The sequence below is a fragment of the Gossypium raimondii genome, chromosome 3, assembly GCF_025698545.1.
Source record: "Gossypium raimondii isolate GPD5lz chromosome 3, ASM2569854v1, whole genome shotgun sequence".
Lineage (NCBI taxonomy): Eukaryota > Viridiplantae > Streptophyta > Magnoliopsida > Malvales > Malvaceae > Gossypium > Gossypium raimondii.
In genome coordinates this window covers 33,692,317-33,716,124 of record NC_068567.1, presented here as the reverse complement: position 1 = coordinate 33,716,124, position 23,808 = coordinate 33,692,317, and the positions used below count along the sequence as shown (strand labels likewise).

The 23,808-nt window shown below is 32.5% G+C and overlaps 1 protein-coding gene across 1 annotated transcript; it reads left to right on the top strand.

Annotated features, from left to right (window-relative positions):
- The first annotated feature begins 1,465 nt into the window (after nt 1-1,465).
- LOC128039937 (cellulose synthase A catalytic subunit 8 [UDP-forming]-like) lies at nt 1,466-23,606 on the top strand. The gene is given in 5 exon segments (XM_052628877.1): nt 1,466-1,474; nt 1,534-1,621; nt 22,681-22,958; nt 23,035-23,193; nt 23,454-23,606. Coding segments are annotated over 5 exon segments (687 nt in total).
- Nucleotides 23,607-23,808: the final 202 nt, after the last annotated feature.

Here is a 23,808-nt window from a genome sequence, read left to right as displayed (position 1 = left end):
GATCTTCCTTGTTAAGATGAAATTAAGTATCGAAGTTCTAAAAGAAAGTTATTTCACATCCTGGGTAAGTATTATGATTTTTGCATGTTAACTTCTGTAATGATAAGTTGTTCAAAGGGTGAATAGGAAAATGGTGAAGTAAAGCTTTGCATGAGGATTTTCTAGCTATGAGATGATGATAAAGATAAAATTAATTAGTTCTTATGGTATTTTTATGCCTTGCAAGCATTGGATTGTTGAGGTTTTTGGATGGATGTTGAGATCTGGAAATTAAGTTGTTATTCGTGGGTACCAGGTGAGTCCCTAAGTCGACTCTTGCATGTATGTTGTTCATGTAAGTGCTTATATGAATGGTGATTGAACTATGTAATCGACTTGGAAAATTATGGTATGGTGATAATTTTATTGCATGTGTTTTTGAAGGATTTTGTATGTGTAGTATGTAGAAAATCTGAAGCGTGAGTTAGTGGTTTGAATCTTGAAAGTTAAAGTATGGTCGTATGGGTATGTTTGGAAAAATGTAATGAGATGTGAAACCATTTAGGTGTTTTTGTGAATCAAGTGTTGAGTAATGAATGATGCCAATGTATGAAGAGTTTGTTAAGTGAGTCTATGTCTATTCACCATGGTGGAGTCTAATGGGGTTCGACGAGACTAAAAACACGATCTCTGATATGAATGTCTGAAAGGAAAATTTCATGGCCATGACACCATATTATGTAAGACCATAGCTAGGCTATGAAATCATATGGAAAAGAACGAAATGAAGGTGATTACCCAAAAAGGGGTTCTCTGCGTGACCCAAGACAATGATGGGCAAACCTTACGAAATGTGAGTCTAGACGAGTCACTATCATGAACAACCCAAAAAAAGAAAGCCTTTGTGGCGATCTATGAAAAGGAAACTTTTATGGCAATAATTTGAAAGCAATGCCTCCATCGCGAACTCTGAAGAAGATCCCAACATGATGCACTCTAAAGTAATGGTACTCATAACAAACTCGGAAAGGAAACACTTGGTGTGTAAGGATGAGAATTTTAGTGGCAGACTCTATATCAAATGGTTTTGGCGTAAATAACATGGTTTACAAGTGCAATTGGATATATAAAGGAAGCGGGGACTTTTAAGGAGGATTCAAATAGAATAATTGAAAGATATATCTACCATTTGTATATGTGATCAATCATGAATTATCAAAGGAACAATGACTTAGAGTATGCATTCAAGAATAATTGTGGTTGTCTGTATGGGCCTCTGGAAAATAAATTGGCAAGGAATCATGAAACTTCATAACGACGAATGTGAGTGATGTAATGAAGACGAGAAGGGTAATACATGAGCTCAGAGTAGGATACGACAATTATGGCATGATGAACGGAGCTTTAGAAAATTATTTACCAAGAGACAAGATGAAAGATAAGCATAAAAGATGGCTATTTGAAATTTTAGATTCGATATGCAAACATGAACCAGGTAATTAGTGTTTATCTCACTAAGTTCTTATGAACTTACCTTCGTGTATTTTGTTACAGGTAAAATGGGATAGGTCTATACCAGGTGGGGCGATGCCAAGACTACGCCAAGGGCGTGGCATATTGGGCTATTATGCATATAGAACAAGTTGGTAGCATGAATGCAGTCAATAGCTTTGCACAAAAGTTTATGTATTGGAATGTTGTAAATAAGCTATGAGATTAGTTAGAATTTCCTTCTAATTAATTTACCTAGTACTACAATTATTATTAACTGATGTATAATCACATATGTTTCAATTTAGGCAGTATGTAAGTTGTATTTATTGAAATTTGTACAAGTAGATTGAGCCTATGTTTGTACTAGAGTGGTAACACCCAAGATCTGGGTCTTATTTATTGGATCAAATTTGGGGCATTACAAATTGTCCATTTAAACACCTCTAATTTCCTCCATTTTCCAAATAGATCCTTGTTTTTCAATTAAACACAATTTCTCAATTATTTTCAAATCCAATCTTATTTTAAAAATATATTTTAACCAAATTAATTCCTAAACACTCAATTTTAATTTCTAAAATTAAAATTTTAATTCTAATTATTATAACGTTTTCTTTTATTTATTCCTAATTATTTTAATTATCTAACCTAATTACGATTTTTGGTTCACTGACCCCCGATTTACTAACCCGGTTCTACTAATCTAATTTTTGGGATGTGACAGACAACACATATTAGTAGATGAATCTAAACATATCCTTAGTCTAATCGAAAATGAGCAAACTGATTGAAAGACTAATATGTCGTCTATCAAGTCCAATTGGGGAGATACTTTGTCTTGGGCATCGGAGTGGATGACTCCCAAAAGATAGTGACATAGATGTGACTGACTGGACTAAATGTACATCGAACTGGACCCAAGAAGAATAGATCCTGGATCTATTTATGGATTTATTCACTTATGACATCCATAGTGCGACATACTTAAATCATAAATGGATGATAGACTATGTATGTGTGACCCGTATACTTTGATGTAAGTAAAAGCCTGTGTTCAAATAGATAAAGAACCGAAAGCTGGTGCATTGGGTATACGAATTTTGCAGTATGTAGCTTAATTCACAATAATAGAATTCATTGCCCAAGACATGGTTAAATGATATCCTCTCATTGGCATTACATGGTTGATGAGAGTAAGCGTGGCCACAAGTCTTTCATCTTTGTGATGAATGAATTGATTATTATTTGATTGTAATTGAATTTTCATGAAAGAAGATGTAGTGGTTCTCATGAGATAAAATAGGATCATTCGGGAGAAAAAAAATTATCCCAAAGAGATTAAAGATATCTAATGAGAAGGTCATTGGACGAGCACTAATAGAGTTGCTTTTATAATGGTATGTCTTCAAGGAGAGCTCAGTCACGATACTATAGTGGAATGACTTTGTAACTATGTGAGTTTATAATTAATAGATGAAAAGTTGTAACTTAATTATAAATAATTTGATCCTTAATTGCATATGTCCAATCGATCCCTCCGCTAGCTCGTTCAAACCAAAAATGAATTGCATGTTGAATTAAATGAACAGAAATCGATAGAAATGGTAAAATTTGAGAAATGGGAAACATTTGGAAATGATTGTGGTTTTCTCCAATATAAAAATGACCTAGAAATGAATTTATAGTTTTCAATTAAATGAAGTTTGAAATTGAAAATAAATCATTTTGGTTATTGTAAATCTGTTGAGTGTAAAACTATTAAATATATTTTATCATAGATTCTTTTACGATAAAGTCATCATGATTTTAATGGAATTAGAATTGGGTTGAGAAAATTCTTTAATTGAGAAATTAATTGAAGATGTTTATTTTTGGAAATAGAAAAAGAAATATCGAGTTGGATCGAATTATAAATTACTAGGTTAAAAGTCTAAAAACTAATAATTTGTCTCGATATGGGAGAGACCTAAAATCCCCTCATGTTTAAGAAATGGATGGCGCACCCTAGTTTGTTTAACTAGGATTGTGACCCCACCTACTCCTAGTTAGACTAAGAGTATGTTTTTCTATTGAAATATACTTCAATAATTCAATAAGGCTTTTACTTCTTCTCCATATAAATAGATAACATAGGTAGCGATAAAAAATACAACTTTAAGATATCGTTACTCTGCCAAAAAATAGTGAGTGTTTAATCTCTAAGTATTAAATGGATTTTCCAAAATACTTATAACACCTTCACTCGACCCAATCTCCAAACCTAGGTATGGGGAGTCACAAATGGACCCGATCTGATTCACCAAATTTAAGCTTGACTATGTTCAATATAGATTTTCTTACTTATCAGCAATTAGTCTTACAACAAAAACTTTAATTAGAGTTAACTATCTCGAAATTTCTAATTCTAGAGAATCTACTTAGATACAATGTAATGGACCCCGAGGCGATGCCTCTTATAGTACCTCATTTCTACGCATGACACTATACTAACGGAGCTCCTTGATCTAACGTGGTTTGGCTTGGTCCCTCCTCGAGTTCCTTATTCTACAAATCTTGCAACCATAGGTCAAACCTCTGTAAGTCCCAAAGGAACACATGAGTCTCCTAACTGGAACACTTGTACTTAGACCTGTCTCGTAGGGGTAATAAAATAAAATAACTAAATGCAATTAACTCTCTGGTTGTGCAGATAAATTTCTCTCAATCTGACTCGACAGTTTCTGATTTATTTTTGAACTTATCCATTGGCAAATAGATCACTAAGCAATCTTCCCTTGAAACACCCTATCACCCTTTTGAACTTAATCAAAGGTTCCTTGGACGACTCCTCATTTCTATGGACTTTGTCCTTCCTTTAGTTGGTGTCACATCCCAAGTCTAGTGGGTCCAAGATTTAGATGTATTCTAGTAAAATAATTTGTTTGGCAAAGTGTGATCTGCCCAATTATTTCTTTCAGCTCATATCTGTGGGCATATAGCAACCATCATGTAAGTAATTGATTATTCAGATTATTTTGTTATCTAAAGAGAAATATTTTGTTGAGTGGAAAGGTAATTATGGTAAGGGTTAATGCTAAAGGCATAGTATGCCTTGTCTGTCTACAGTAATGTGCTAGTTAGGTTGTAAATGACTTGATTAGGAACCAGCTGGATAGACTGGTCTGATATCTATAATGCAAGATTCTCATTTATGTTTCTCTCGAATCTATAAGCCATTAAGAAAGAAAAATTCTAAAATATGTGACACTTGTTAAGTTCCACTAAATAGGATGGGTTATATTTATATGTGTGAGAAGGGTTCTATAAAAAGGATCGTCTCTCTTGGATATGTTACTCTCTGATTCTTTTTCTTAAGTCTAATTGTATCTCTTCCTCCCTAAGTTAGAAGCTAAGGCTCTTAGTTTAATCAGTGATCATTCCATCTCTGGTTGTTTCTACTAGTTCGCGAAGGGTGTCTATGTATGGAAGTTTGAACTATTGTAGATGAGTATCAGGTGAGCCTCCACCCTGACTCTTATATGTGAAATGTTCTAGTAGAAGTATATATATAAAAAGATGATGATATCTATGACAATTTGTAAGTATATGAGTATAGTAGAGATGAGATATGTGTCGTAATGATATGTATAAAGTTTTTTTAAATAGAATGTTGATTGGTGGGCATGCAGGTAAAGTTTGATATACGGAAAGTATGAATCAGTCAGGAATACGAACAAACCCGGTTAAGTGAATGCTGAGAAATGTCCCTTTATGATGCCTCTAGTAGAGCAAATATATTGCTAACCAGACTAGTAGATCATGATATGAAAACAAGTGTAAGACCATGGGGTTGAGACTCATGGCATCGTATGATATGAAAACATTCATGGTGTAGCCTCCAGAAAGATTAAGACTAGACTGGCATATCACGGTACATTAAAGTATGCAGATCCATGTCGCTGAGACCCATGGCAATACATAATTTAATGAATGCTCATGGTGTAGCCTTCTATAATACGTAGATTGAATGGTTAGATCTCGATACATGAACTTATGCGTAAGTCCATGAAGGAGAACCCCATGGCACCTTCTGTGAAAGTCTGTCGGGACAGTAAACACGTGATTCTATATGTTGCCCTTGTGGTGTATTCTATTTGGCCCTTGTGGTGTACTCTAATAAGTCTATATGGTAGAATGGGATTATTCGCCCTTAACGTAAGATCTTGATAAATTATAAGTATTCTATGATAGACGTTTCTCTAGTAAAGTTAGGATACGTTCGAAGATTAATTTGGTTGAATTGGATTTCAGAAGTAATCGAATAAGTTTTTTTTAAAAGAAATTATTGAAAAAGAAATGTGTATTTGCAAGTTGAAAAGGGTATCCGTCATGGTAATCTATTAATGTTGAATATGAGAGTGTTCATAGTTATGAAAAAAGATAAGGAGATGTCAATTTGAGTTTTTCTATGTTATATAGTGCTGAAATTTGAGTATCTAGTATCCACCATATCTGAACAGTATCATATCTTCTTTTAAAATCTTATGGAACCTGAGTTATTGTATTTCTGAGTATATGAAGTTTTGTAATAAAGATTGTGTGGAATTTATCTGGATGACCTGTATAGTTCATTATCAGTGTGAGCTTGTAGGGTACCAAACAAGAATATAATCTGATTAGTAAACTGATGGTATTCAAATCTACGTGAGTATCCACCAAGTGTATATGTATCTATTAATGAACAGTATCCGTGATTAACCATTCTAAAATAATTTTATGTATAAAAAGATGGTTTGAATGAGTAGACCCTGAAGACATATTCTTAGGAAAATTACTTCTGTAGTCTCAAGAGAGAAAGGAAATTTATAGAATGTTTTGGAAGAATTATAAGTCAATCAAGTAGATAAGAGAGAGCTAGTTTGCTAAGTATGGTAGTTGGCTTTTGAACGAGACCAAGATTATGAACGTGTTCGCCCAAAAATAATGAAACCAAACCTTTGATATGAGAAATGAAACTAAGAGCGTCTCCAAGTATTTTGTATTAAAACTCACTAAGTTCTCTTTAACTTACAATGTTTGTTATTGTTTCAGGTGATATGGTAAGAGAATGGGCCAGGAGCACGCCAAGGTAGTGATGAAGTGGGTTATTATGCATATAGTGAAAAAGTGGTGTATTGTAGTATCATAACCTAAGAGTCAGACTTTAATAATTGTTTGTATTGTAATGAGCTGTAATTGGTCTGATTTAATATTTTATTTCTAAAATACTTTCCTTTGTTTCTTTGATATTAAGTCTTTAAATGAAATGATAACGAAAAATGTAATAGCCCGAATTTGGGGCTAGTCGGAATAGTGGTTTCGGGACCACAAATTCGACGAGAAAAAAAATTATTTTCATTATATTTTTATGGTCTACGATTTCACAAAATGATTTCATGAAAATTTCTTTCGAAAATTTTGACGTTTGGGCACTCAGTTTAGTCAAAAGGACTAAATTGTAAAAAGTTCAAAAGTTGAGTTCTATATGTTAGAGGTGACCAATTGTTATGAAATTTTAAATTGGGGGTCTTTATATGGTAATTAGACCATTGGTTAAGTTGGTGGACAAAAATGGGTATGGTTAGGCATGTTTCCAAAGTTTTTCATTAAAGGCATTTTGGTCATTTAGTTATTAAAATGAATTAAAAACAAACTTAAAAGCCAAGTTTTGTCCATCTTCAACCCCTAGGCCGAAAATTGCTTGGAGAAACCATGAATAGGGTTTTTCAAGCTTCCAATCTCGATTGTAAGTCCGTTCTATCCCTGTTTTTAATGATTTTTACAATTTTGAAATCCTCGTAACAAGATTTACCTATTTTTACCATTGTTTTGAAATAGGGTTTGTGTTTAAAAATTTACCCATGAATGATATGCATGTATTTTGATGTTTTATAGAAGAATATAAATGTTTGGAGTGTGATAAACGATTTGTACTAAGTAATTTTCGATGAAAATGCCTAAAAGGATTAATTTGTAAAAGTTATAAAATATGTCACAAGTGTGTGAATAAGTGAGTATTGTGGACTGCTATAGTTATGAAAATGGTTCAGGTAGGCCTAAAATGCAAGGAAATTGAATAAAAATTATTTTACGAGCCTAGGGGAAAAATCATAATTGAAACTTTAGGGGCAAAAATATAATTTTGCCAAAATATAATTTTTGGACTGGAATGAATACTGTGAAGGTTATATAAGGTAAATGTATTGTTATAAATCAAGCAAGACGAGAAATTGAAATTGATCGATAAAAAGAAAAGTGAGAAAAAGTGAAAAATTCTCGAATAAACCTTTGGAATAAAAAGGGATGCGAATGAAGTGACAGAAATGATGACATGTGTGACACAGATTGTGTGTAGGCCACTATGTAAAAGTGAAAGTGATGGTTACGTGTGTAGTACTATGTGCAGGCTACTACGTGTACCGGAATGATAGGTCGCATGTGTAGTACTATGTGCAGGCTACTATGCGTACCAGATAGTTTCGGTCACGTGTGTAGTACTATGTGCAGGATACTATGTGTACCGGAATGATAGGTCGCATGTGTAGTACTATGTGCAGGCTACTATGTGAACTAAACATCATTGATTAGTAAGGTGGTTGCTATGTGCTGATTCCACCAGACATCATTGATTAATAAGGTGGTTGCTATGTGCTGAATCACTGAGTATCTGTTATTATTCCGAAGTGTTCATCAAGAAATTGACTAAGTGTAATTGAATAATGAATATATGTGTGGAATTGAATTGAATATTGGCTTAGAAATGGAAAAGTGAATTTTGAATTGAATTGTGATTGAAAGTGAAATAGTGAAATTATGAAAGAGTACATTTAGCAATAAAATAGTTTAGACAGCAACAGTTGTGTGACTTTGAAAAATCACAAAAAATGGTGGAGATTGAATTAGAGGCTAAATAATATATGAAATTGAAGCTAAATGAGTCTATTTTTCACATAAAAGAAACAGAGCAAGGAAAAGAGTTATATATTTTGAGATATTTGAAGTTTAGTTATACAGAGTCAGAATGAGTTCAGAATCCTCTATTTTGACTTTGGAAAATTGTAAAAAAAATTACAAAAATAATTATGGTATAAAGTTTATATTTTTAGAATCATCAATTAATTTATTTTCAAGAGAAACAAACAGAAACAATATCCGAATTCTGTACAATGAGATGATTAATTTTTTGTGAAGAGAGGTCAGAACTATCGAGCAGTGAAACAGGGAAAACTTTAAAGAATAAAATGTTCTATTTTGCTAAACCAAAAATTCTGAAACTTTTATGGGAAGAAGATATATGAATCTAGTTTCAGGGGAAATTTATGGATCTTAATTTGGAGTTTTGTATCTCCAGGTAAAAATAATTTAGTGACTCTGACTCGAATAGACAGCTTAGAATATACATGTGAATGAATAGTAAAATTGTAGTTAATGTTGTTTAAGTGTGTTATACACATTAAGGATGTGGAATGGAGAGGAGGAGGAGGAAAATTGGAAGAACATATGAATTATTTGTGTATAATTGGCCATATGCTCGATTATAATCGATAAACGATTGAAAATAAATGATGTTTATAATTGTGCATTATTAGTTATAGTTAAAGTTCATGTGAGAAAATAAAGTTTCATAGTATGTGTTTGTGGTATACTTGGTATATGATTTGGTATGTAGAAATGTCAGAAATGATTTATGAATTAAATCATGTTGATAAGTTTGATACATAAATAAATATGGTGCTTATCCATGCTTATAATGCTTATATTATATGTTTATTTGGCTAGCATGTTTGGTGTGTATGCTTAGGCTTTGGCCAAGTTGTGGCTGGAGTATGCCACATTAAATTTATAAAATTATGCATTGAGATGGTAAATGTCTAGATGGAAATATGCTTGTGATCATAAAAGGGTGGTAAGGTTTAAAGTTTGTAATCTTTATTAAAATGGTTTATCATGTGGTTAGTCTTCAAAAAGACTAGAGTGCGACTATGGTTGAGTGTAATGTTTATATCTTGTGTGATATGCATAGGAAACGGGAGTGGAAAGAAAATGAAATACTAGGTTCATGCTTGAAGTGTAAAATGATGCAAAAAGGGGACGTTAAGTTAAACGATAAATATGTATTAGTATTGAACTTAATGAAATTGAATTGTACGTGAATTAAATGGAAATTGCAAATGATATTATTTGAATTAAATGAATTATTGTGGTATTGAAATGTATATTGGATTGAGAAATTGAATTGAATCGTGAACATGAGAATCGTGAATTAAATGAAATGGAAATGAAGTATTGAATTGCATAAGTATGTATTGGGTCTTAGAAGCCCTATTTGTTACAAATATAGTATTTTGAAGTTATAACGTGAAGATTTATAAAAGCATGTTAAAAATTTGAAGAGTTTAAATTTGAATGAAATTTTATAACTCAGTTTAACATGTTTATAAGTGTATGTGTTCTGGTAATGCCTCGTACCCTATTCCGGCGTCGAATATGGGTAAGGGGTGTTACAATGTGACATTACCAGATTCGGTCATAACGTTTAGACCGGATTTGGGATGTTACAAAAAATGTTTTGAGTAATGAGTGTATGTATACGATTTTGAATATTTTGTTAAGTATTATCTGTAGTAACACTCGAGATTTAGACCCGGTGAATCAGGTCGGGTTGAGGGCATTACACTTAGATTCTTTCTTTCATCCCTACCTAGTGTGGATTCTTTTTCCCACCATATGCTTATAAGGTGATCCTCTGGCCTACGTTCTTAGTGGCCCTTCTGGTTATGTCCACTTTGGTGAACATTCCACACCTAGTTAGCGCTTAGCGGACTCCTTTCTCTTCTCGTAGTCTTGAAGGACTTTCTTTCATTTTAGCCGATGGGTATCTAGCAAGGGCCCACGCCACTCTGGCGAACTAAGTCTCACTTGGGTTAAATAAGGTTTGAATTCATCCTTATAACCTGTCTTATTTGCGCTACCTTGCTCTTAAACGTATCACAACTTCTACTATGGACCGTTTCGGCCTACTGTACTCAGCAGATTGTCACCAGAGTGACCATCTGAGTTCACAATTTCCCTTACTTGCTAATTTCCCACGAAACTAGCCATTAGACTAGTAATTCCTCAATTGTTTCCACTTAAAGAAGAATGGTCCTCACAGACAAATCTATCTCCCAATATTTCCTTTTTTGGTGACTCTATCTAACATTGGGTTCTAACTAAACCCTCATTTCCTTATAGACTAGGCGACGTACTCTCGATCAACCACCAGCATGGTGGGTTCCCTGAGCACCCTTTGGAGAATCTTAATGGCAAATCCTTATTAGTGATCCTCGATTAAACCTTCTTTTGTTTTTTTGTACACCAATAACCAGTAGTGCGTCATTTCTTATGATTGATTCTTCCTAAGTTACCTCCCGTATGCCTTACCAGCTTTCAAGATTGTTGTTTCTGGAAAACTACTTCCACTGGGTAACCATCATTTCATCAACACTTACACTTTTTTTTGAATTTCCTTTTTCCTTCGTCCGCGTGACTTCCCCCAGTTCTCATCTTGGAAGAATATCCTATTTTAGTGTCCTGGTGGACTACCGTGTTTACTATCTAGGTGAACTACCCCATGTTTGTTATCTCGGTGGACTATCTCATGTTTATTGTCCCGATGTACTATACTAGTTTCCAAAGCCTAGCTACGGTCTTACACCATATAACCCCATGTTTAATGCCTAACAAACTTCATTGGTCTCCATAGCCAATCTATAGTCTTACACCTTAAACCTCTTGGAGGTGTCGCCTCGAAGGACTCTACCACCGTTGCAGTGTCACCCCATAGAGCCTATTGACCATCGTCGTGGTGGTAATCTATGGAACCTAAATACCTTGATCATGGTGTCTTCCCAAATTACCAATCGATATCATTTCTTTTCACATTTTACTTTGATGCTTGAACACCAAAGTGTCCCCAACGCAAGGCCCAAGCTTCACACATCACATTTTGCTCCCAGCAATCCTAGATGGAAAAATATTAATGGAATTCCAATTTCCCTATTCCTCCATCCATTCATCCATTTTTTTCATTCCTAACATTAATGTTCGAACACTGCAGTGTCCCCTCTACAAGGCCCAAAGCTTCACTCATTACAGTTTGCACATAGTAACACCATATGGAGGTATCTAACAAAAAATCCCCATTTCCATTTCCTATCTTCATCTATCCCGTCAATAATTTTCTGTTGTACCCCACTGTTATGATCATGCAATACACGCATTTTAGTTATATACTAGCATGGAGTACGCTATCCCTTTAAACATGGATTTCTAGGTATTTCATGCATATGGAACTACGTGGAGGATACTATACATATCAAAAAATTTTATGCATGCTTGGCATTCGAAGTTAGCAAAATTCGTGCATCATTACAGAATCATGTCAGCCACACAATATTCCAATGATGGAGTATAAAAACTCATCTGATGCTTCTTCACCTTACCAGCTTAACTTTTTCGAACACCATAGCTTTCATCGTCCTGGCAGCTAAGCATGATAACCAAATCATGAGTTAAGCTTAGAATATTCGACTTCATCTAATGTACTTTTATCTGGGCCGAGTTTGGGCAAAATTATGATAGTTTTCTGTTCGGCCCGACCCTGCGCATGGACACCTCTAGTGTATTAATCTTTGCCATACACTTTATTTTAGTACATTAGATTTATACATATATGCATAATTGATAACTAATCATTTTCTTTGTAAATTCTTTTCTTAATATTAGCACATATATAACAAAATAAACTATCATAATTTTAATCATTACCAATCAACTCTTCCATGAACAATTTCAACATGAGATAAATATCATATTCATGCTATAATTTATAACTAATACTTCTATATGTTGGATCCGGTGTCCTAAGTGTATTATATTCATTTGTAAACTTTTAATTTTTTTCGAACAGATTGATTAATAAAACAAATTCATTGATTACATTAATATGCTTTTTATGACTGTCCTCATATTATATTTTCACGCAAAGAAAAATGGAAGTAAATGTTACTAATTGGTTGTCTAATGTTTAAACTAATAATAAGTGGTATTACGTGGTCAGATTGTAATACGAAAAGACAACTTATATTAGTAGACAAACCTAAACATGTCCTTAGTCTAATCGAAAATGAGCAAACTGATTGAAAGACTAATATGTTGTCTATCAAGTCCAATTGGGGAGATATTTTGTCTTAGGCATCGGGGTGGGTGACTCCCAAAAGATAGAGACATAGATGTGACTGATTGGACTGGCAGTACATCGAACTGGACCTAAGAAGAATAGATCTTGGATCTATATATGAATTTATTCACTTTTGACGTCCATAGTGCGACATAATTAAATCTTAGGTGGATGATAGACTATGTATGTGTGACTCGTATGCTTTGATATAAGTAAAAGCCTGAGTTCAAATAGATAAGGAATCGAAAGCTGGTGCATTGGGTATATGAATTTTGCAGTATGTAGCGTCATTCACAATAATGGAATTCATTGCCTGAGACATTGGTAAATGATATCCTTTCCTTGGCATTACATGGTTGATGAGAGTAAGCCTGGCCACGAGTCTTTCATTTTTGTGATGAATGACTTAATTATTATTTGATAGTAATTGACTTGTCATGAAGAAAGATGTAATGGTTAGCATGAAATGAAATGGGATCATATTAGGAGAATAGATTTATCCCAAAGAGATTAAAAATATCTTATGAGGGTAACACACTAATGATAAGGTCATTGGACGAGCACTAATCAAGTTGCTTTTGTAATGGTATGACGTTTGAGAGAGCTCAGTCATGATACTATAGTTGAATGACTTTGTGACGAAATTAGTTTATAATTAATAGGCGAAAAGTCGAAACTTAATTATAAATCATTTGAGCCTCAATTGTATATGTCCAATTGGTCCTTTCGCTAGCTTGTTGAAACCATAAATGAATTCCATGTTGAATGAAATGAGCCTAAATGAATAATTATGGTGAAACGGAGAAATAGGTAACATTTGGAAATAATTATGATTTTCTCCAAAATGAAAATTAAAAATGAAAATAATTGAAAAAGAATTTATGTTTTTTGAATTAAATAAAGTTTGTAAATGGAAATCAATCATTTGGTCATAGTGAGTCATTGAATGCAGAAGTATTAAATATATTTTCTTATAAATTCTTTTCCGTAAAGTCCTCATGATTTTAACGGAAATAGTATTAGTTTGAGAAAATTATTTAATTGGAGATACATTGAAGTTTATTTTTGGGAAATAAAAAAACAAATATTAGGTTGGATCAAATTATAATGTATTGGGTTAAAAGCCTAGGAAGTACTTGTAATTGGACCCAATATGGAAGACGTCCAAAAGCCCCTTATGCTATAAGGTGGGACGACATGTAACACCCTTAACCCGACCCAAATCACCAAGTCTAAATATTGGATGTTACAATATAAACACACTTAGCATAATTTTTAACTAGTTTGCTTATAATCCTTTTCAACATACTTCATACTATTTTAAGAAAGGTGTCTAAACAAAAGAAATAAGGAAAACTTTCAGGAATACATATTATAATACATTACAACACAAAAGTTCGTTAAAGACAGACTTTTCTTAGCATAATGTACTATACGCCATATTTCTAAACTGGCTTGTATGCATTATAACTTAACTCGTCATTTCCTAGACGCATTTCTGGCTTGGTCCATCCTGGTGTACTTATTCTCACAGTAAGGCCTGAAACAAGAACAAACACTTTGTAAGTTCACGTGAACTTAGTGAGTTTTTAACACATAATACCTTCAAATCTTTCTAATTGAATTCCTCAACTTGCAAATTCTGGATGACATCTCTATCTTTGGCAGATACTTTCATAATATCTAATATATACCTATACGCCAACTATCATACTTAATGTATCAACTCTCACTTCACACCTTCACTGACTCCAGATCTTACCAAATGATGTAGATATATATCTTCTTTTCTCGTAGAACAACAAAGGTACTTCTCAAAAGAATTTCTATACAGAGTCCACTTTCAATGGATTTCGTCTTCAAACAAACCTTTAACATTTTTCCCTAGAATGGTTGTTCAGAGATACTATTCCTTGGTGGATACTTTCAAACTGACCTTACATTTGGCGGGTTCCCATACTCAGTTTGATAACTATCAGACTACCAATCAGATCATATCCTGATTCAACCCCATAACAAACACATACTAATGATTAAACTTTTCAGATCATTTAGAAGAATTCCAAATGTCTACGTTACATAACACAAGAGCACCTAAATTGAAAAATGGCTAAGACCCCAGAACAAGACATGATACTATTTAGATATGTCATATACCAGATAACTCAGATTTCAACGCTACATAGCGTAGACGAACTCAGACCAACGAACACTTACACATTTCATAACTACAAATACGCCCACATCCTATATTGGCAGAGTATTATGGAAGATTCCTTATTTAGAAATACAAATACATGCTTTGTTTCAGGTAACATCCCTTAAGACTCATTCAATTTGAAACACCTCTAACTCGTATCCATTGCCAAAAAAGGGTTTCGAAGCATTACCGAGTAACCATAATCTAATTCATTCATTTCAAAAAAATTCAAAAATCACAATATAATTCATCATTAACATGCATAAAGTCCCTTATTTAAGCCTTTGAGGGCCTAAAATCCCTTTAAAAACGACTTCGGACTAAATCGGGAACATTTGAAAATTTTGAGAAAAGGTTAGAAAATTTTCACTACAGGGGTCACACGGCTGTGTGTCTAGGCCGTGTGGGAATTCGAAGTAGGGACACACGGTCGTATCCTAGCCCATGTCCGTGCCCATGTAACTCATTGACTTGGGTCACACGACCAAGCCATACGCTCGTGTGTAGGCTATGTAACCCTTAAAATGGCCTCTCACGCCCATGTGTCTAGCCCCGTGGACCTAAAATATGCCTTAAACCACAAGTTTACCATTTCCTACTTTCTTGGACATTAGGAAACTCAAAAATCATTCATTTAATCTATTCAAAACAAGATCAAACACACTCAAAACATGTCAAAACAATCATCCTGGGTGTCTAACTAATGTACCCTCATTGGTACCACATTTATATCATCAAAACATATCATCAATGCATCATTCAAACCAAAATTTTAAACATACCAAATTCCATCAATTTGGCCTAACTCATATCCACCTAAAACATCGACTTATATTCACATACACATAACAAGTATTGGTTCAAACAACATGCCAAATTATGGCTTCAAACACAAACATACATTTATATACTCAAACCAACATTACACTTATAACTTCATTTATAATTCATCCATAAAATAACTATCAACTAGACATCTTAGGTACATGGCAACACAAAAAGATAAACATCACCACATTTGAGATTGGGATCATTGCTAGATGCTGAATCGATAATCAAAAAAGAAGTACCTAACCTGCGCACGAAAAATAAAACCGTACGCTAAGTAAAACTCAGTGATAATTCTATAATCCGAACAATTAAAGACATAACAATATATGAATGCTAAAACCAAATTATTCAATCAAATTATAACTAAGCATATCATTACAAGATATCATCCTTTCAAATTCATACATATTATCGCATCATTCCATATTGTATTCAATTTTTCACATGATTTCATTCTTAATTTGGCTTTAACAATAATTTAAATTCCCATCACGATCTATATAAATAGCTTCCACATATCAATTAACATTTCATTTATACAATGGCACAACTCATTCCATATTCAATTCATGAGCACATAACTCATATTTTTCTTTTGTTCACAACAATTTCACATTTCATTTTTCCATCTAATATCTCATTTCCATTACACATATTATGTCATTTTAATATCAAATATAGAACTTTATTATTTATTTACCCCTCTTAACACGACTCAGACTCTGACAGATACACGGATCCAACCAACACACTAGTTTGACACCCAGTGCCTCATTGGATAAATCTAAAGTAATAACTGCGCCCAGCGCTATATAAATTGACACCCAGTGTCTCATTAGTTAAACTGAAGAAAATTGGCACCTAGTGCCTCATGGACATGAATTCAAAGAAATCCCTAAACTCTTCCTATCCTATGGCATGCCATCTATATCCGACTCAGTCCGATACAGTTAATAGGGTTTAATTTCACATTTCAAATACAACCTATATCCAATTCTCATATTTGCACATATATTCATTTCAATTCAAATAAATCAATACATTCATAATGTATATACCAATTCAATCCATTTCAATCAACTATCAAAATGTCAAATACTCACCTCAATCACTTACCATATGCATTAAATCAAATTACAATAATTAACAACTAGGTTCGGATTTATAGAAATAAAAATCGTGGATTCCGAGCTATTCGACGTCGATTTTATCCTTCCCCTTTTTAGTCGAGGATTCCAGTACGACGTTAGCTACGGAATTAAAACAATTAAAATACATCAGTACAACACAATTAAATTTCACATTGAATATTTCAATTTTTACTCAACATTTGCTTAAATTCCAATTTAGTTCTTAAATTGAGACTAATTTTTATTCTTCACAATTAATCCTATATTTTTATACTAATTTCACTTTAAGCTAAATTTAATTCCTATCTTCAATTAAACCCTTAAATTTTGAATTTTTCACAATTTAGTCCCTGTTACTCAAAATTTAATATTTATTCTACAATTTAATCCTTTTTTTCATTTGTAGCTTAAAAATATATCAATTTAATCCCTAATACTAAAAATATTTAATAATAACAACATTTAAAATCTTAATCAATGCTGAAATTACAATATGGGTCGAGTAGCCCTAGGTGTCGGGATCCCAAAAATATAAAAATACAAGAAAATGGACTAAATTGACTAACCAATTGAAGTTTAAAATTTTAGAAACCCTTGACCGTGCATTCTTCCTTCTCTTCTTCTTTCTTTTTCTTTCTTAATTTGCATGTCTTTCTTTCTTTCTTTTTTTATTCCACTTTCTTTTCTATTTCATTTTATTATACTTTAATATTTATTTATCATATTATATATTATATAATACATATATACATACTTTTAACTTATAATTATTATAATATATATAAAATAATTTACATACAATTTATATATACATAACTCACTAATGCCGTCCACTAGATAAAGTAAATGCATATTTACTACATTAGTCCTTTAATTAATTTTTAATCTATAATTCAACTTTTATCCTACACGCGATTTAGTCCTCATACTATAATAACTTTTAATTCATTTGAATTCACTTAACCAAAACCTAATTAACTACACAACTAACTTCGTAAATATTTAATAAAAATATTTATGAATTTGATTTATGAAAAAGAAGTCTCGGGAATGTACTTTCTGACACCCCTAACTATAGGGTCGTTGCACAACTTCATCACAAGACTGAAAAAACCAAGTTGCATTCAGATGTATCAGATCCTTATCATAGAATTATCTATCGAATAAATCTCAGAACTTACCTAGATCTTACCACAAAGGTGGATAACCAAATTCTACCACGTAGGCATCCCTGTAACGCCCTCCACCCGACCTGATTTACTAGGTCAGGATCTCGGGTGTTAATACACATATTATTAACAAATTTAACAAAACTGTCTAATATTTCTCATTATCATAAATATTTATTTATTATTCTAGCTAAATAACTTAACGTTCTAAAACAGGAGAAATATTTTAAAATAATTAGTTACAATAGACTTGACATGAATCATTATAAAATCGAAGTTTATTAAAGACATATAAAGATGATGTAAATCTTAGACTATGTCACTTTTCCGTTGTATGCATAATAGCCTATTTCGACACTATATTTACATATTCCTAGCATTGTTTCTTCAGGCAAAGTCTATCCTATATACCTGTTTAACAATAACAAACCTTGTAAGTACAGTAGCACTTAGTGAACTTCATTACAAAGATACCTTAATGGATATTTTCCATTCTTCTATGAATTACCACGCACCAGCCATTCTTTTGGACCATTTGTTTTGGGCTAATATCACTACAGTTTTAACATACACTTATACGCCAACTATCGTGCTCTTATCATAATCATATCTTCCTTATCTAACTAACTAACTAGCGATCCTTCCAAATATTTTCCCACATTTCTTTAACAAGCATATATTTTTAAATAGAACACATCCTCGGAGTCCACTTTTAACAACCCATGCTTTAACACATACAATTATCTTAAACGGTAGTTCACAGACATTTGTTACGGGCGGATACATATATGTTTGGCCGTAGAATAGGATACCATTAAATTCACACTCATACATAACTTGATTCGATACCATAAATACCCATACTAGTGATGGTCCATAGACCATTCATGTGAATTCCATATCATTTTATTTCAGAATCCCATAAGCTCAAAATAACATTGACCCAAATTTAGAATAAATTTTAGAAGAAAATACAATACAATTCAGAAAATACAATACAATTCAGAAAATACAATACAATACAATACAATACAATTTAGTTATTATCTCAATTGTTGACAACCTCATGCAAAACCTTGCACTTACAACTTAGTGTTCAAATACCACATACAAACTTACTTATTTAGAACTTAGCATACAAAGCTGAATTACTTACCTTGAGATGGAATAACCGCTCATCGTTAAAGAACCATAACTTCTAGATTATCGAGGAAGAGATACATTCAATTTTAAGGAAGAAATTGGTGAATACCACTTAAGGAAGAAGAAGAAGAAAAGAATAACCTCTTTTAGAACACATCTTACGTATATAAATATGACTCAACTTACTTAGTGAAATTTAACAAGTGTCATACATTTCAGAATTTTCTTGCTTAATGACCTACAATTTCCTAGAGAAATATAAATAAGTACCTTGCATTCACAATTATCAAGCTAGGCTATCTAGTTGATTTCTAACCATGTTACTTAAATCTAACTAGCATAGTATTCCATACAAACCAGACGTATTATACCCTTGGCAGTAACTCAATCCATACTTACTCTTTATCGCATAACACAAACATATCCTTAACATAACAAAATATATTTGTAAAAAATCTTTACTCATTGATGTGGCGGTTACAATACGCCCACATGTATATGCTATAATAAGTTATTGGGTGGATTTCATTTCGCCAAACAGACTATTCTTCTACTACTATATGCCAAAACTTTAGACTTGCTAAACCTGGGTGTTACAATCCCTGAATACGCCACATAGATGTTGAAGAATTCACCATAAAGGCTACACAGAGTATGCCACTAAAGTTTAGCAGATCATGTCACATAGGCAGCACATAGAATCATGTGTTTACTATCTCGGTGGGCTTTCATAGAAGGTTCTATGGGGCAACACACAGAGTCACGTGTTTACTGTCCCGACAGACTTTCACAGAAGGTGCCATGGATTTCTCCCTTTTGGCTTATACATATCTTCATGTCATGATCTGTTAGTCTGATTTACATATTATGGAATGCATTACCATGAGTATTCTCATTATCATATTATGCCATAGGTCTTAGCCACATGGACTTACACATCCTCATGTTGTGATCTGCTAGTCCAATCTTCATCTCACTAGAGGCAACACCATGAGTATTTTCATTGTAATATAATGCCATGGGTCTCTACCATATGTACTTATGCATATCTTCATATCGTGATCTATCAGTCTGGTTAGCAATATAACAGCCCTACTAGAGGCATAACAAAGAGATGTTTTATTCAAAAGTTACTTAGCCAAATTTTTTCACATACCTAATTGATTCTTAATTTCTCATATTATATATCGCAAGCAAACTTAAATAACTTCTTACTCAAATAGTACATCACAAATATCATCCTTACTCATACAAAATCTTTACATTACTTTGCATACACATTTACCAGTTGTTCGAGATATTATCATCATATATCTCGAATTGAATAGTCCACATGTAGGAGCCAAGATAGTGACCCACCAGATACTCACCTATATTGTACCTTGAAGCTCCAAACCCGAACACTCTTTTTGAACCAACAGCAGCAACTGCTTAAATAACATGATAATTTTGTTTTTTTTATGGCAAGTCATTTAGAAAGATGGGAAGGTTGAATGTAACGTGGTGTAAACACCATCGTATGTTGGTTATTATGGAAAATTAGAAACAAATGGGTTTTTCACCATGCTGATGGCAATGAGGAGTGTCGAGTGTTTTGCCATTAATAAAATGTGTGGTGTAACGAGAGGTAGTCGAATTTTTCATAGCAAATGGCAGCCATCTAGTGCGAGCTGGATGAAAATTAATACAGATGGATCGACAATCGATGGTGTCGTTTGAGATTCATATGGAAATTGGATACATGGCTTTAGAAGATTCATTGGGAGGGGATCCACAATTAATTTTGAATTTTGGGCAATTTTACATGGGTTAGAAGTAGCACAATCCGACAGCTATAGTAAAGTGGTTATTGAGAATGACTGCTTGCATGCTTTGGAGATGGTTAAGGAGAAATTAGAGAATATTTCATCAAAGACACTCATTCGAAAGATACAAGAAGTATGTGGTTGTTTTCAACTTGTGAAGTTCCAACATGTTACAAGGAAAAGGTAATGAGGTGGCCGTTTGGTTGGTGCGATATTGCCCCTATTCTAATTCAGAATTAGATAACATTGAAATTCCTAATTCATAGGTTAGGAGATTGTTACTAGAAGATAAACTAGACGCTACTTATGTACAGGTAAGGTAAGTTGATTTAAGGCACTTGGTGCTTTCTGTTATTTATCAAAAAAAAAATGGTTAATGCAAATGTACATTGTTATGTAATATATACTAATTTTTTTACATGTGTATTTTTAGTTTAAATATATTATATTGATTTGTTAAATTTGGGTAAAAATTTTGAATACATAATTTGAATATTTAAATATAAATATATAATATATAATATTTTGTTAAAATTTTTAATATATGTATTTATAATTAAAACATTATTTAAAATTTGAAAATGAAAAGATAGTTAAAATTGTATAATTTAAAATTCATATTTTTTATAAAATATATATTGAGTTATATATTTGATTTATTTATTAAAATGTTTTAATTAAATAAACATGATTTTTAACATTAATTTATACGTAAAAGATTAAAAAATTAGATCTAAATGTGAAGGATGTGAAATATTATATACCGATTTTAAATATTTAAACTAAATCTATTTTTTCAATATTTTTAAATATTTTTTGAATATTCAAATTTAAATATTAACAGATCTCAATCTTAAAAATTAAAATCTTTTCCAATATTTTAAAATAATTAAATTATTTATTTTTAATATTCAAATTTATAAATTTGAATTGAATCTACATGTTTTACATTTTATAATTAAAATACAATTTTTAAGTACATTGAAAAGTACAAATTTTAAAAATAAATTTTAATTTTAATAATCTGTTTTAAAACTTTTTACTATTATAATAATAGTATCTCAATAATAATGTTTTTGTTTTGGCTACTTTTAAATAGTTAATAAATATTTAAATATTTTTTGCGTATTAATTTTTATTCAAATATTCTTAAATTTTAATTAAATATATGCATCTAATTTTAAACAATTGTTTCATATATTTATTGAAATAATTTATTCAAATTATAATTTTAAAAAATATTTGAAATTTGTATTTAGATACAATTTTGATTAGAAAATTTAAAAAAAAACTGTAAAGTGCTTTAATTATTTTTAGGGTAAACTACATCGCAGGTCATCCTAAAATCGCGTCGTTCCTATTTTGGTCACTTTAAATGTTCTTTTTTTTGTCAATTTAGTCACTCTAATTAAGATAATTACTTGAATTGGCCAATTCCATTAAAAAAATTGTTAATCCACTAACAAATTGCTAATGTGGCATTTTTTTTTTACTTTTGACTAAAGCTGGGGACCTCTCTATAATTAGTCCAAATATTTTTTTTTATTTGCAACATGAAGATTTCAATGATGTCATCATGAATTTTTGAATCCTCTTTAAAAAGAAGGAATCCAATGCAGCGACAATGAACTATGACCATGACTATGATCCCACCTGCCAACATAACACCACCAACCATTCTACTGTCAAGGATGGAGATCAATTTACTACAAGCCCTTAAGGCTTGCATTCAAAAGATCTGCACCCATCAACCTATCTGATGGATTGCACCAGGTTATTTGATAGGCTCTTGAATTTGTAGAAAATTTCCTTTGTAGGCATTGCCCTCTATGGCATGCCTTTGGGGGTCATTGTCTAAAATGTCTTCAAAGGATGGCATGCATCAACACTATTCTCTATCCATTTACATCTCTTCCACTCATTGCTTACTGTACATTACCAACAATTCGTCTTCTCACAAGGAAATTCATCATACTAACAGTAACTATCTATTCTATTATTTTTTACTTAATGCGGGTAATTTTACTTATATTTCTTGCTTCACATTGATGGCCAACTCTCAAACCTGGCAAGCATTCTATTTCTCAGCCTTTTCCTTTCCATTATAGTGATAGTCATGCTTGAGCTCCGATGGAGTGGTGTGAGCGTTGAGGACTTGTGGCACAAGGAGCAATTTTGGGTGATCGGAAGGGTTCGGAGAGAGGGGAGGAGGAAAGGGGGAGGAGGGAGGGCCCCCCTAAAATGAAATCTTTTTCATTTAGGCCCCTTTATAATTTATAAAATTTTAAATTAGTAAATGGTAAATTGCACTTTGACCTCCCAAAAATGATAAATTTTTTATTTAATCCTTTAAAAATTATAATGATATAGGCTATTAAAATGGTGAAATTACATTTTTTTACTATAGTAAAAATATATAATTTAATTCCGACCCCCCTAAAAAAAAATTGGCTATGCCCTTGTTTGTTTGTAGTCTTCCAAGAATTTTTGAAGATACTGGCAGGGATTGACATCAACTTTGAGGTCACGACCAAAGTAGTTGATGACGTAGAGTTCAGTGAGCTATACATAGTGAAATGGGCGACACTATTGGTGGTGGTGGTAGGGTGGCGGTAGTGTTACGCAGAACAGGTGGACTCATCGAAAAGGGGTGGATCATAATCATGGTTCGTTATCGTCATGTTGGATTCCCTTTTCTTAAAGAAGATTCAAATGTTGATGATGTCACTATCGAAATTTTCATGTTGCATTTAAACAAAAAAAAGTATTTTGGACTAATTATATATAAGTCCCTAGCTTTAGTCAAAAGCAAAAAAAG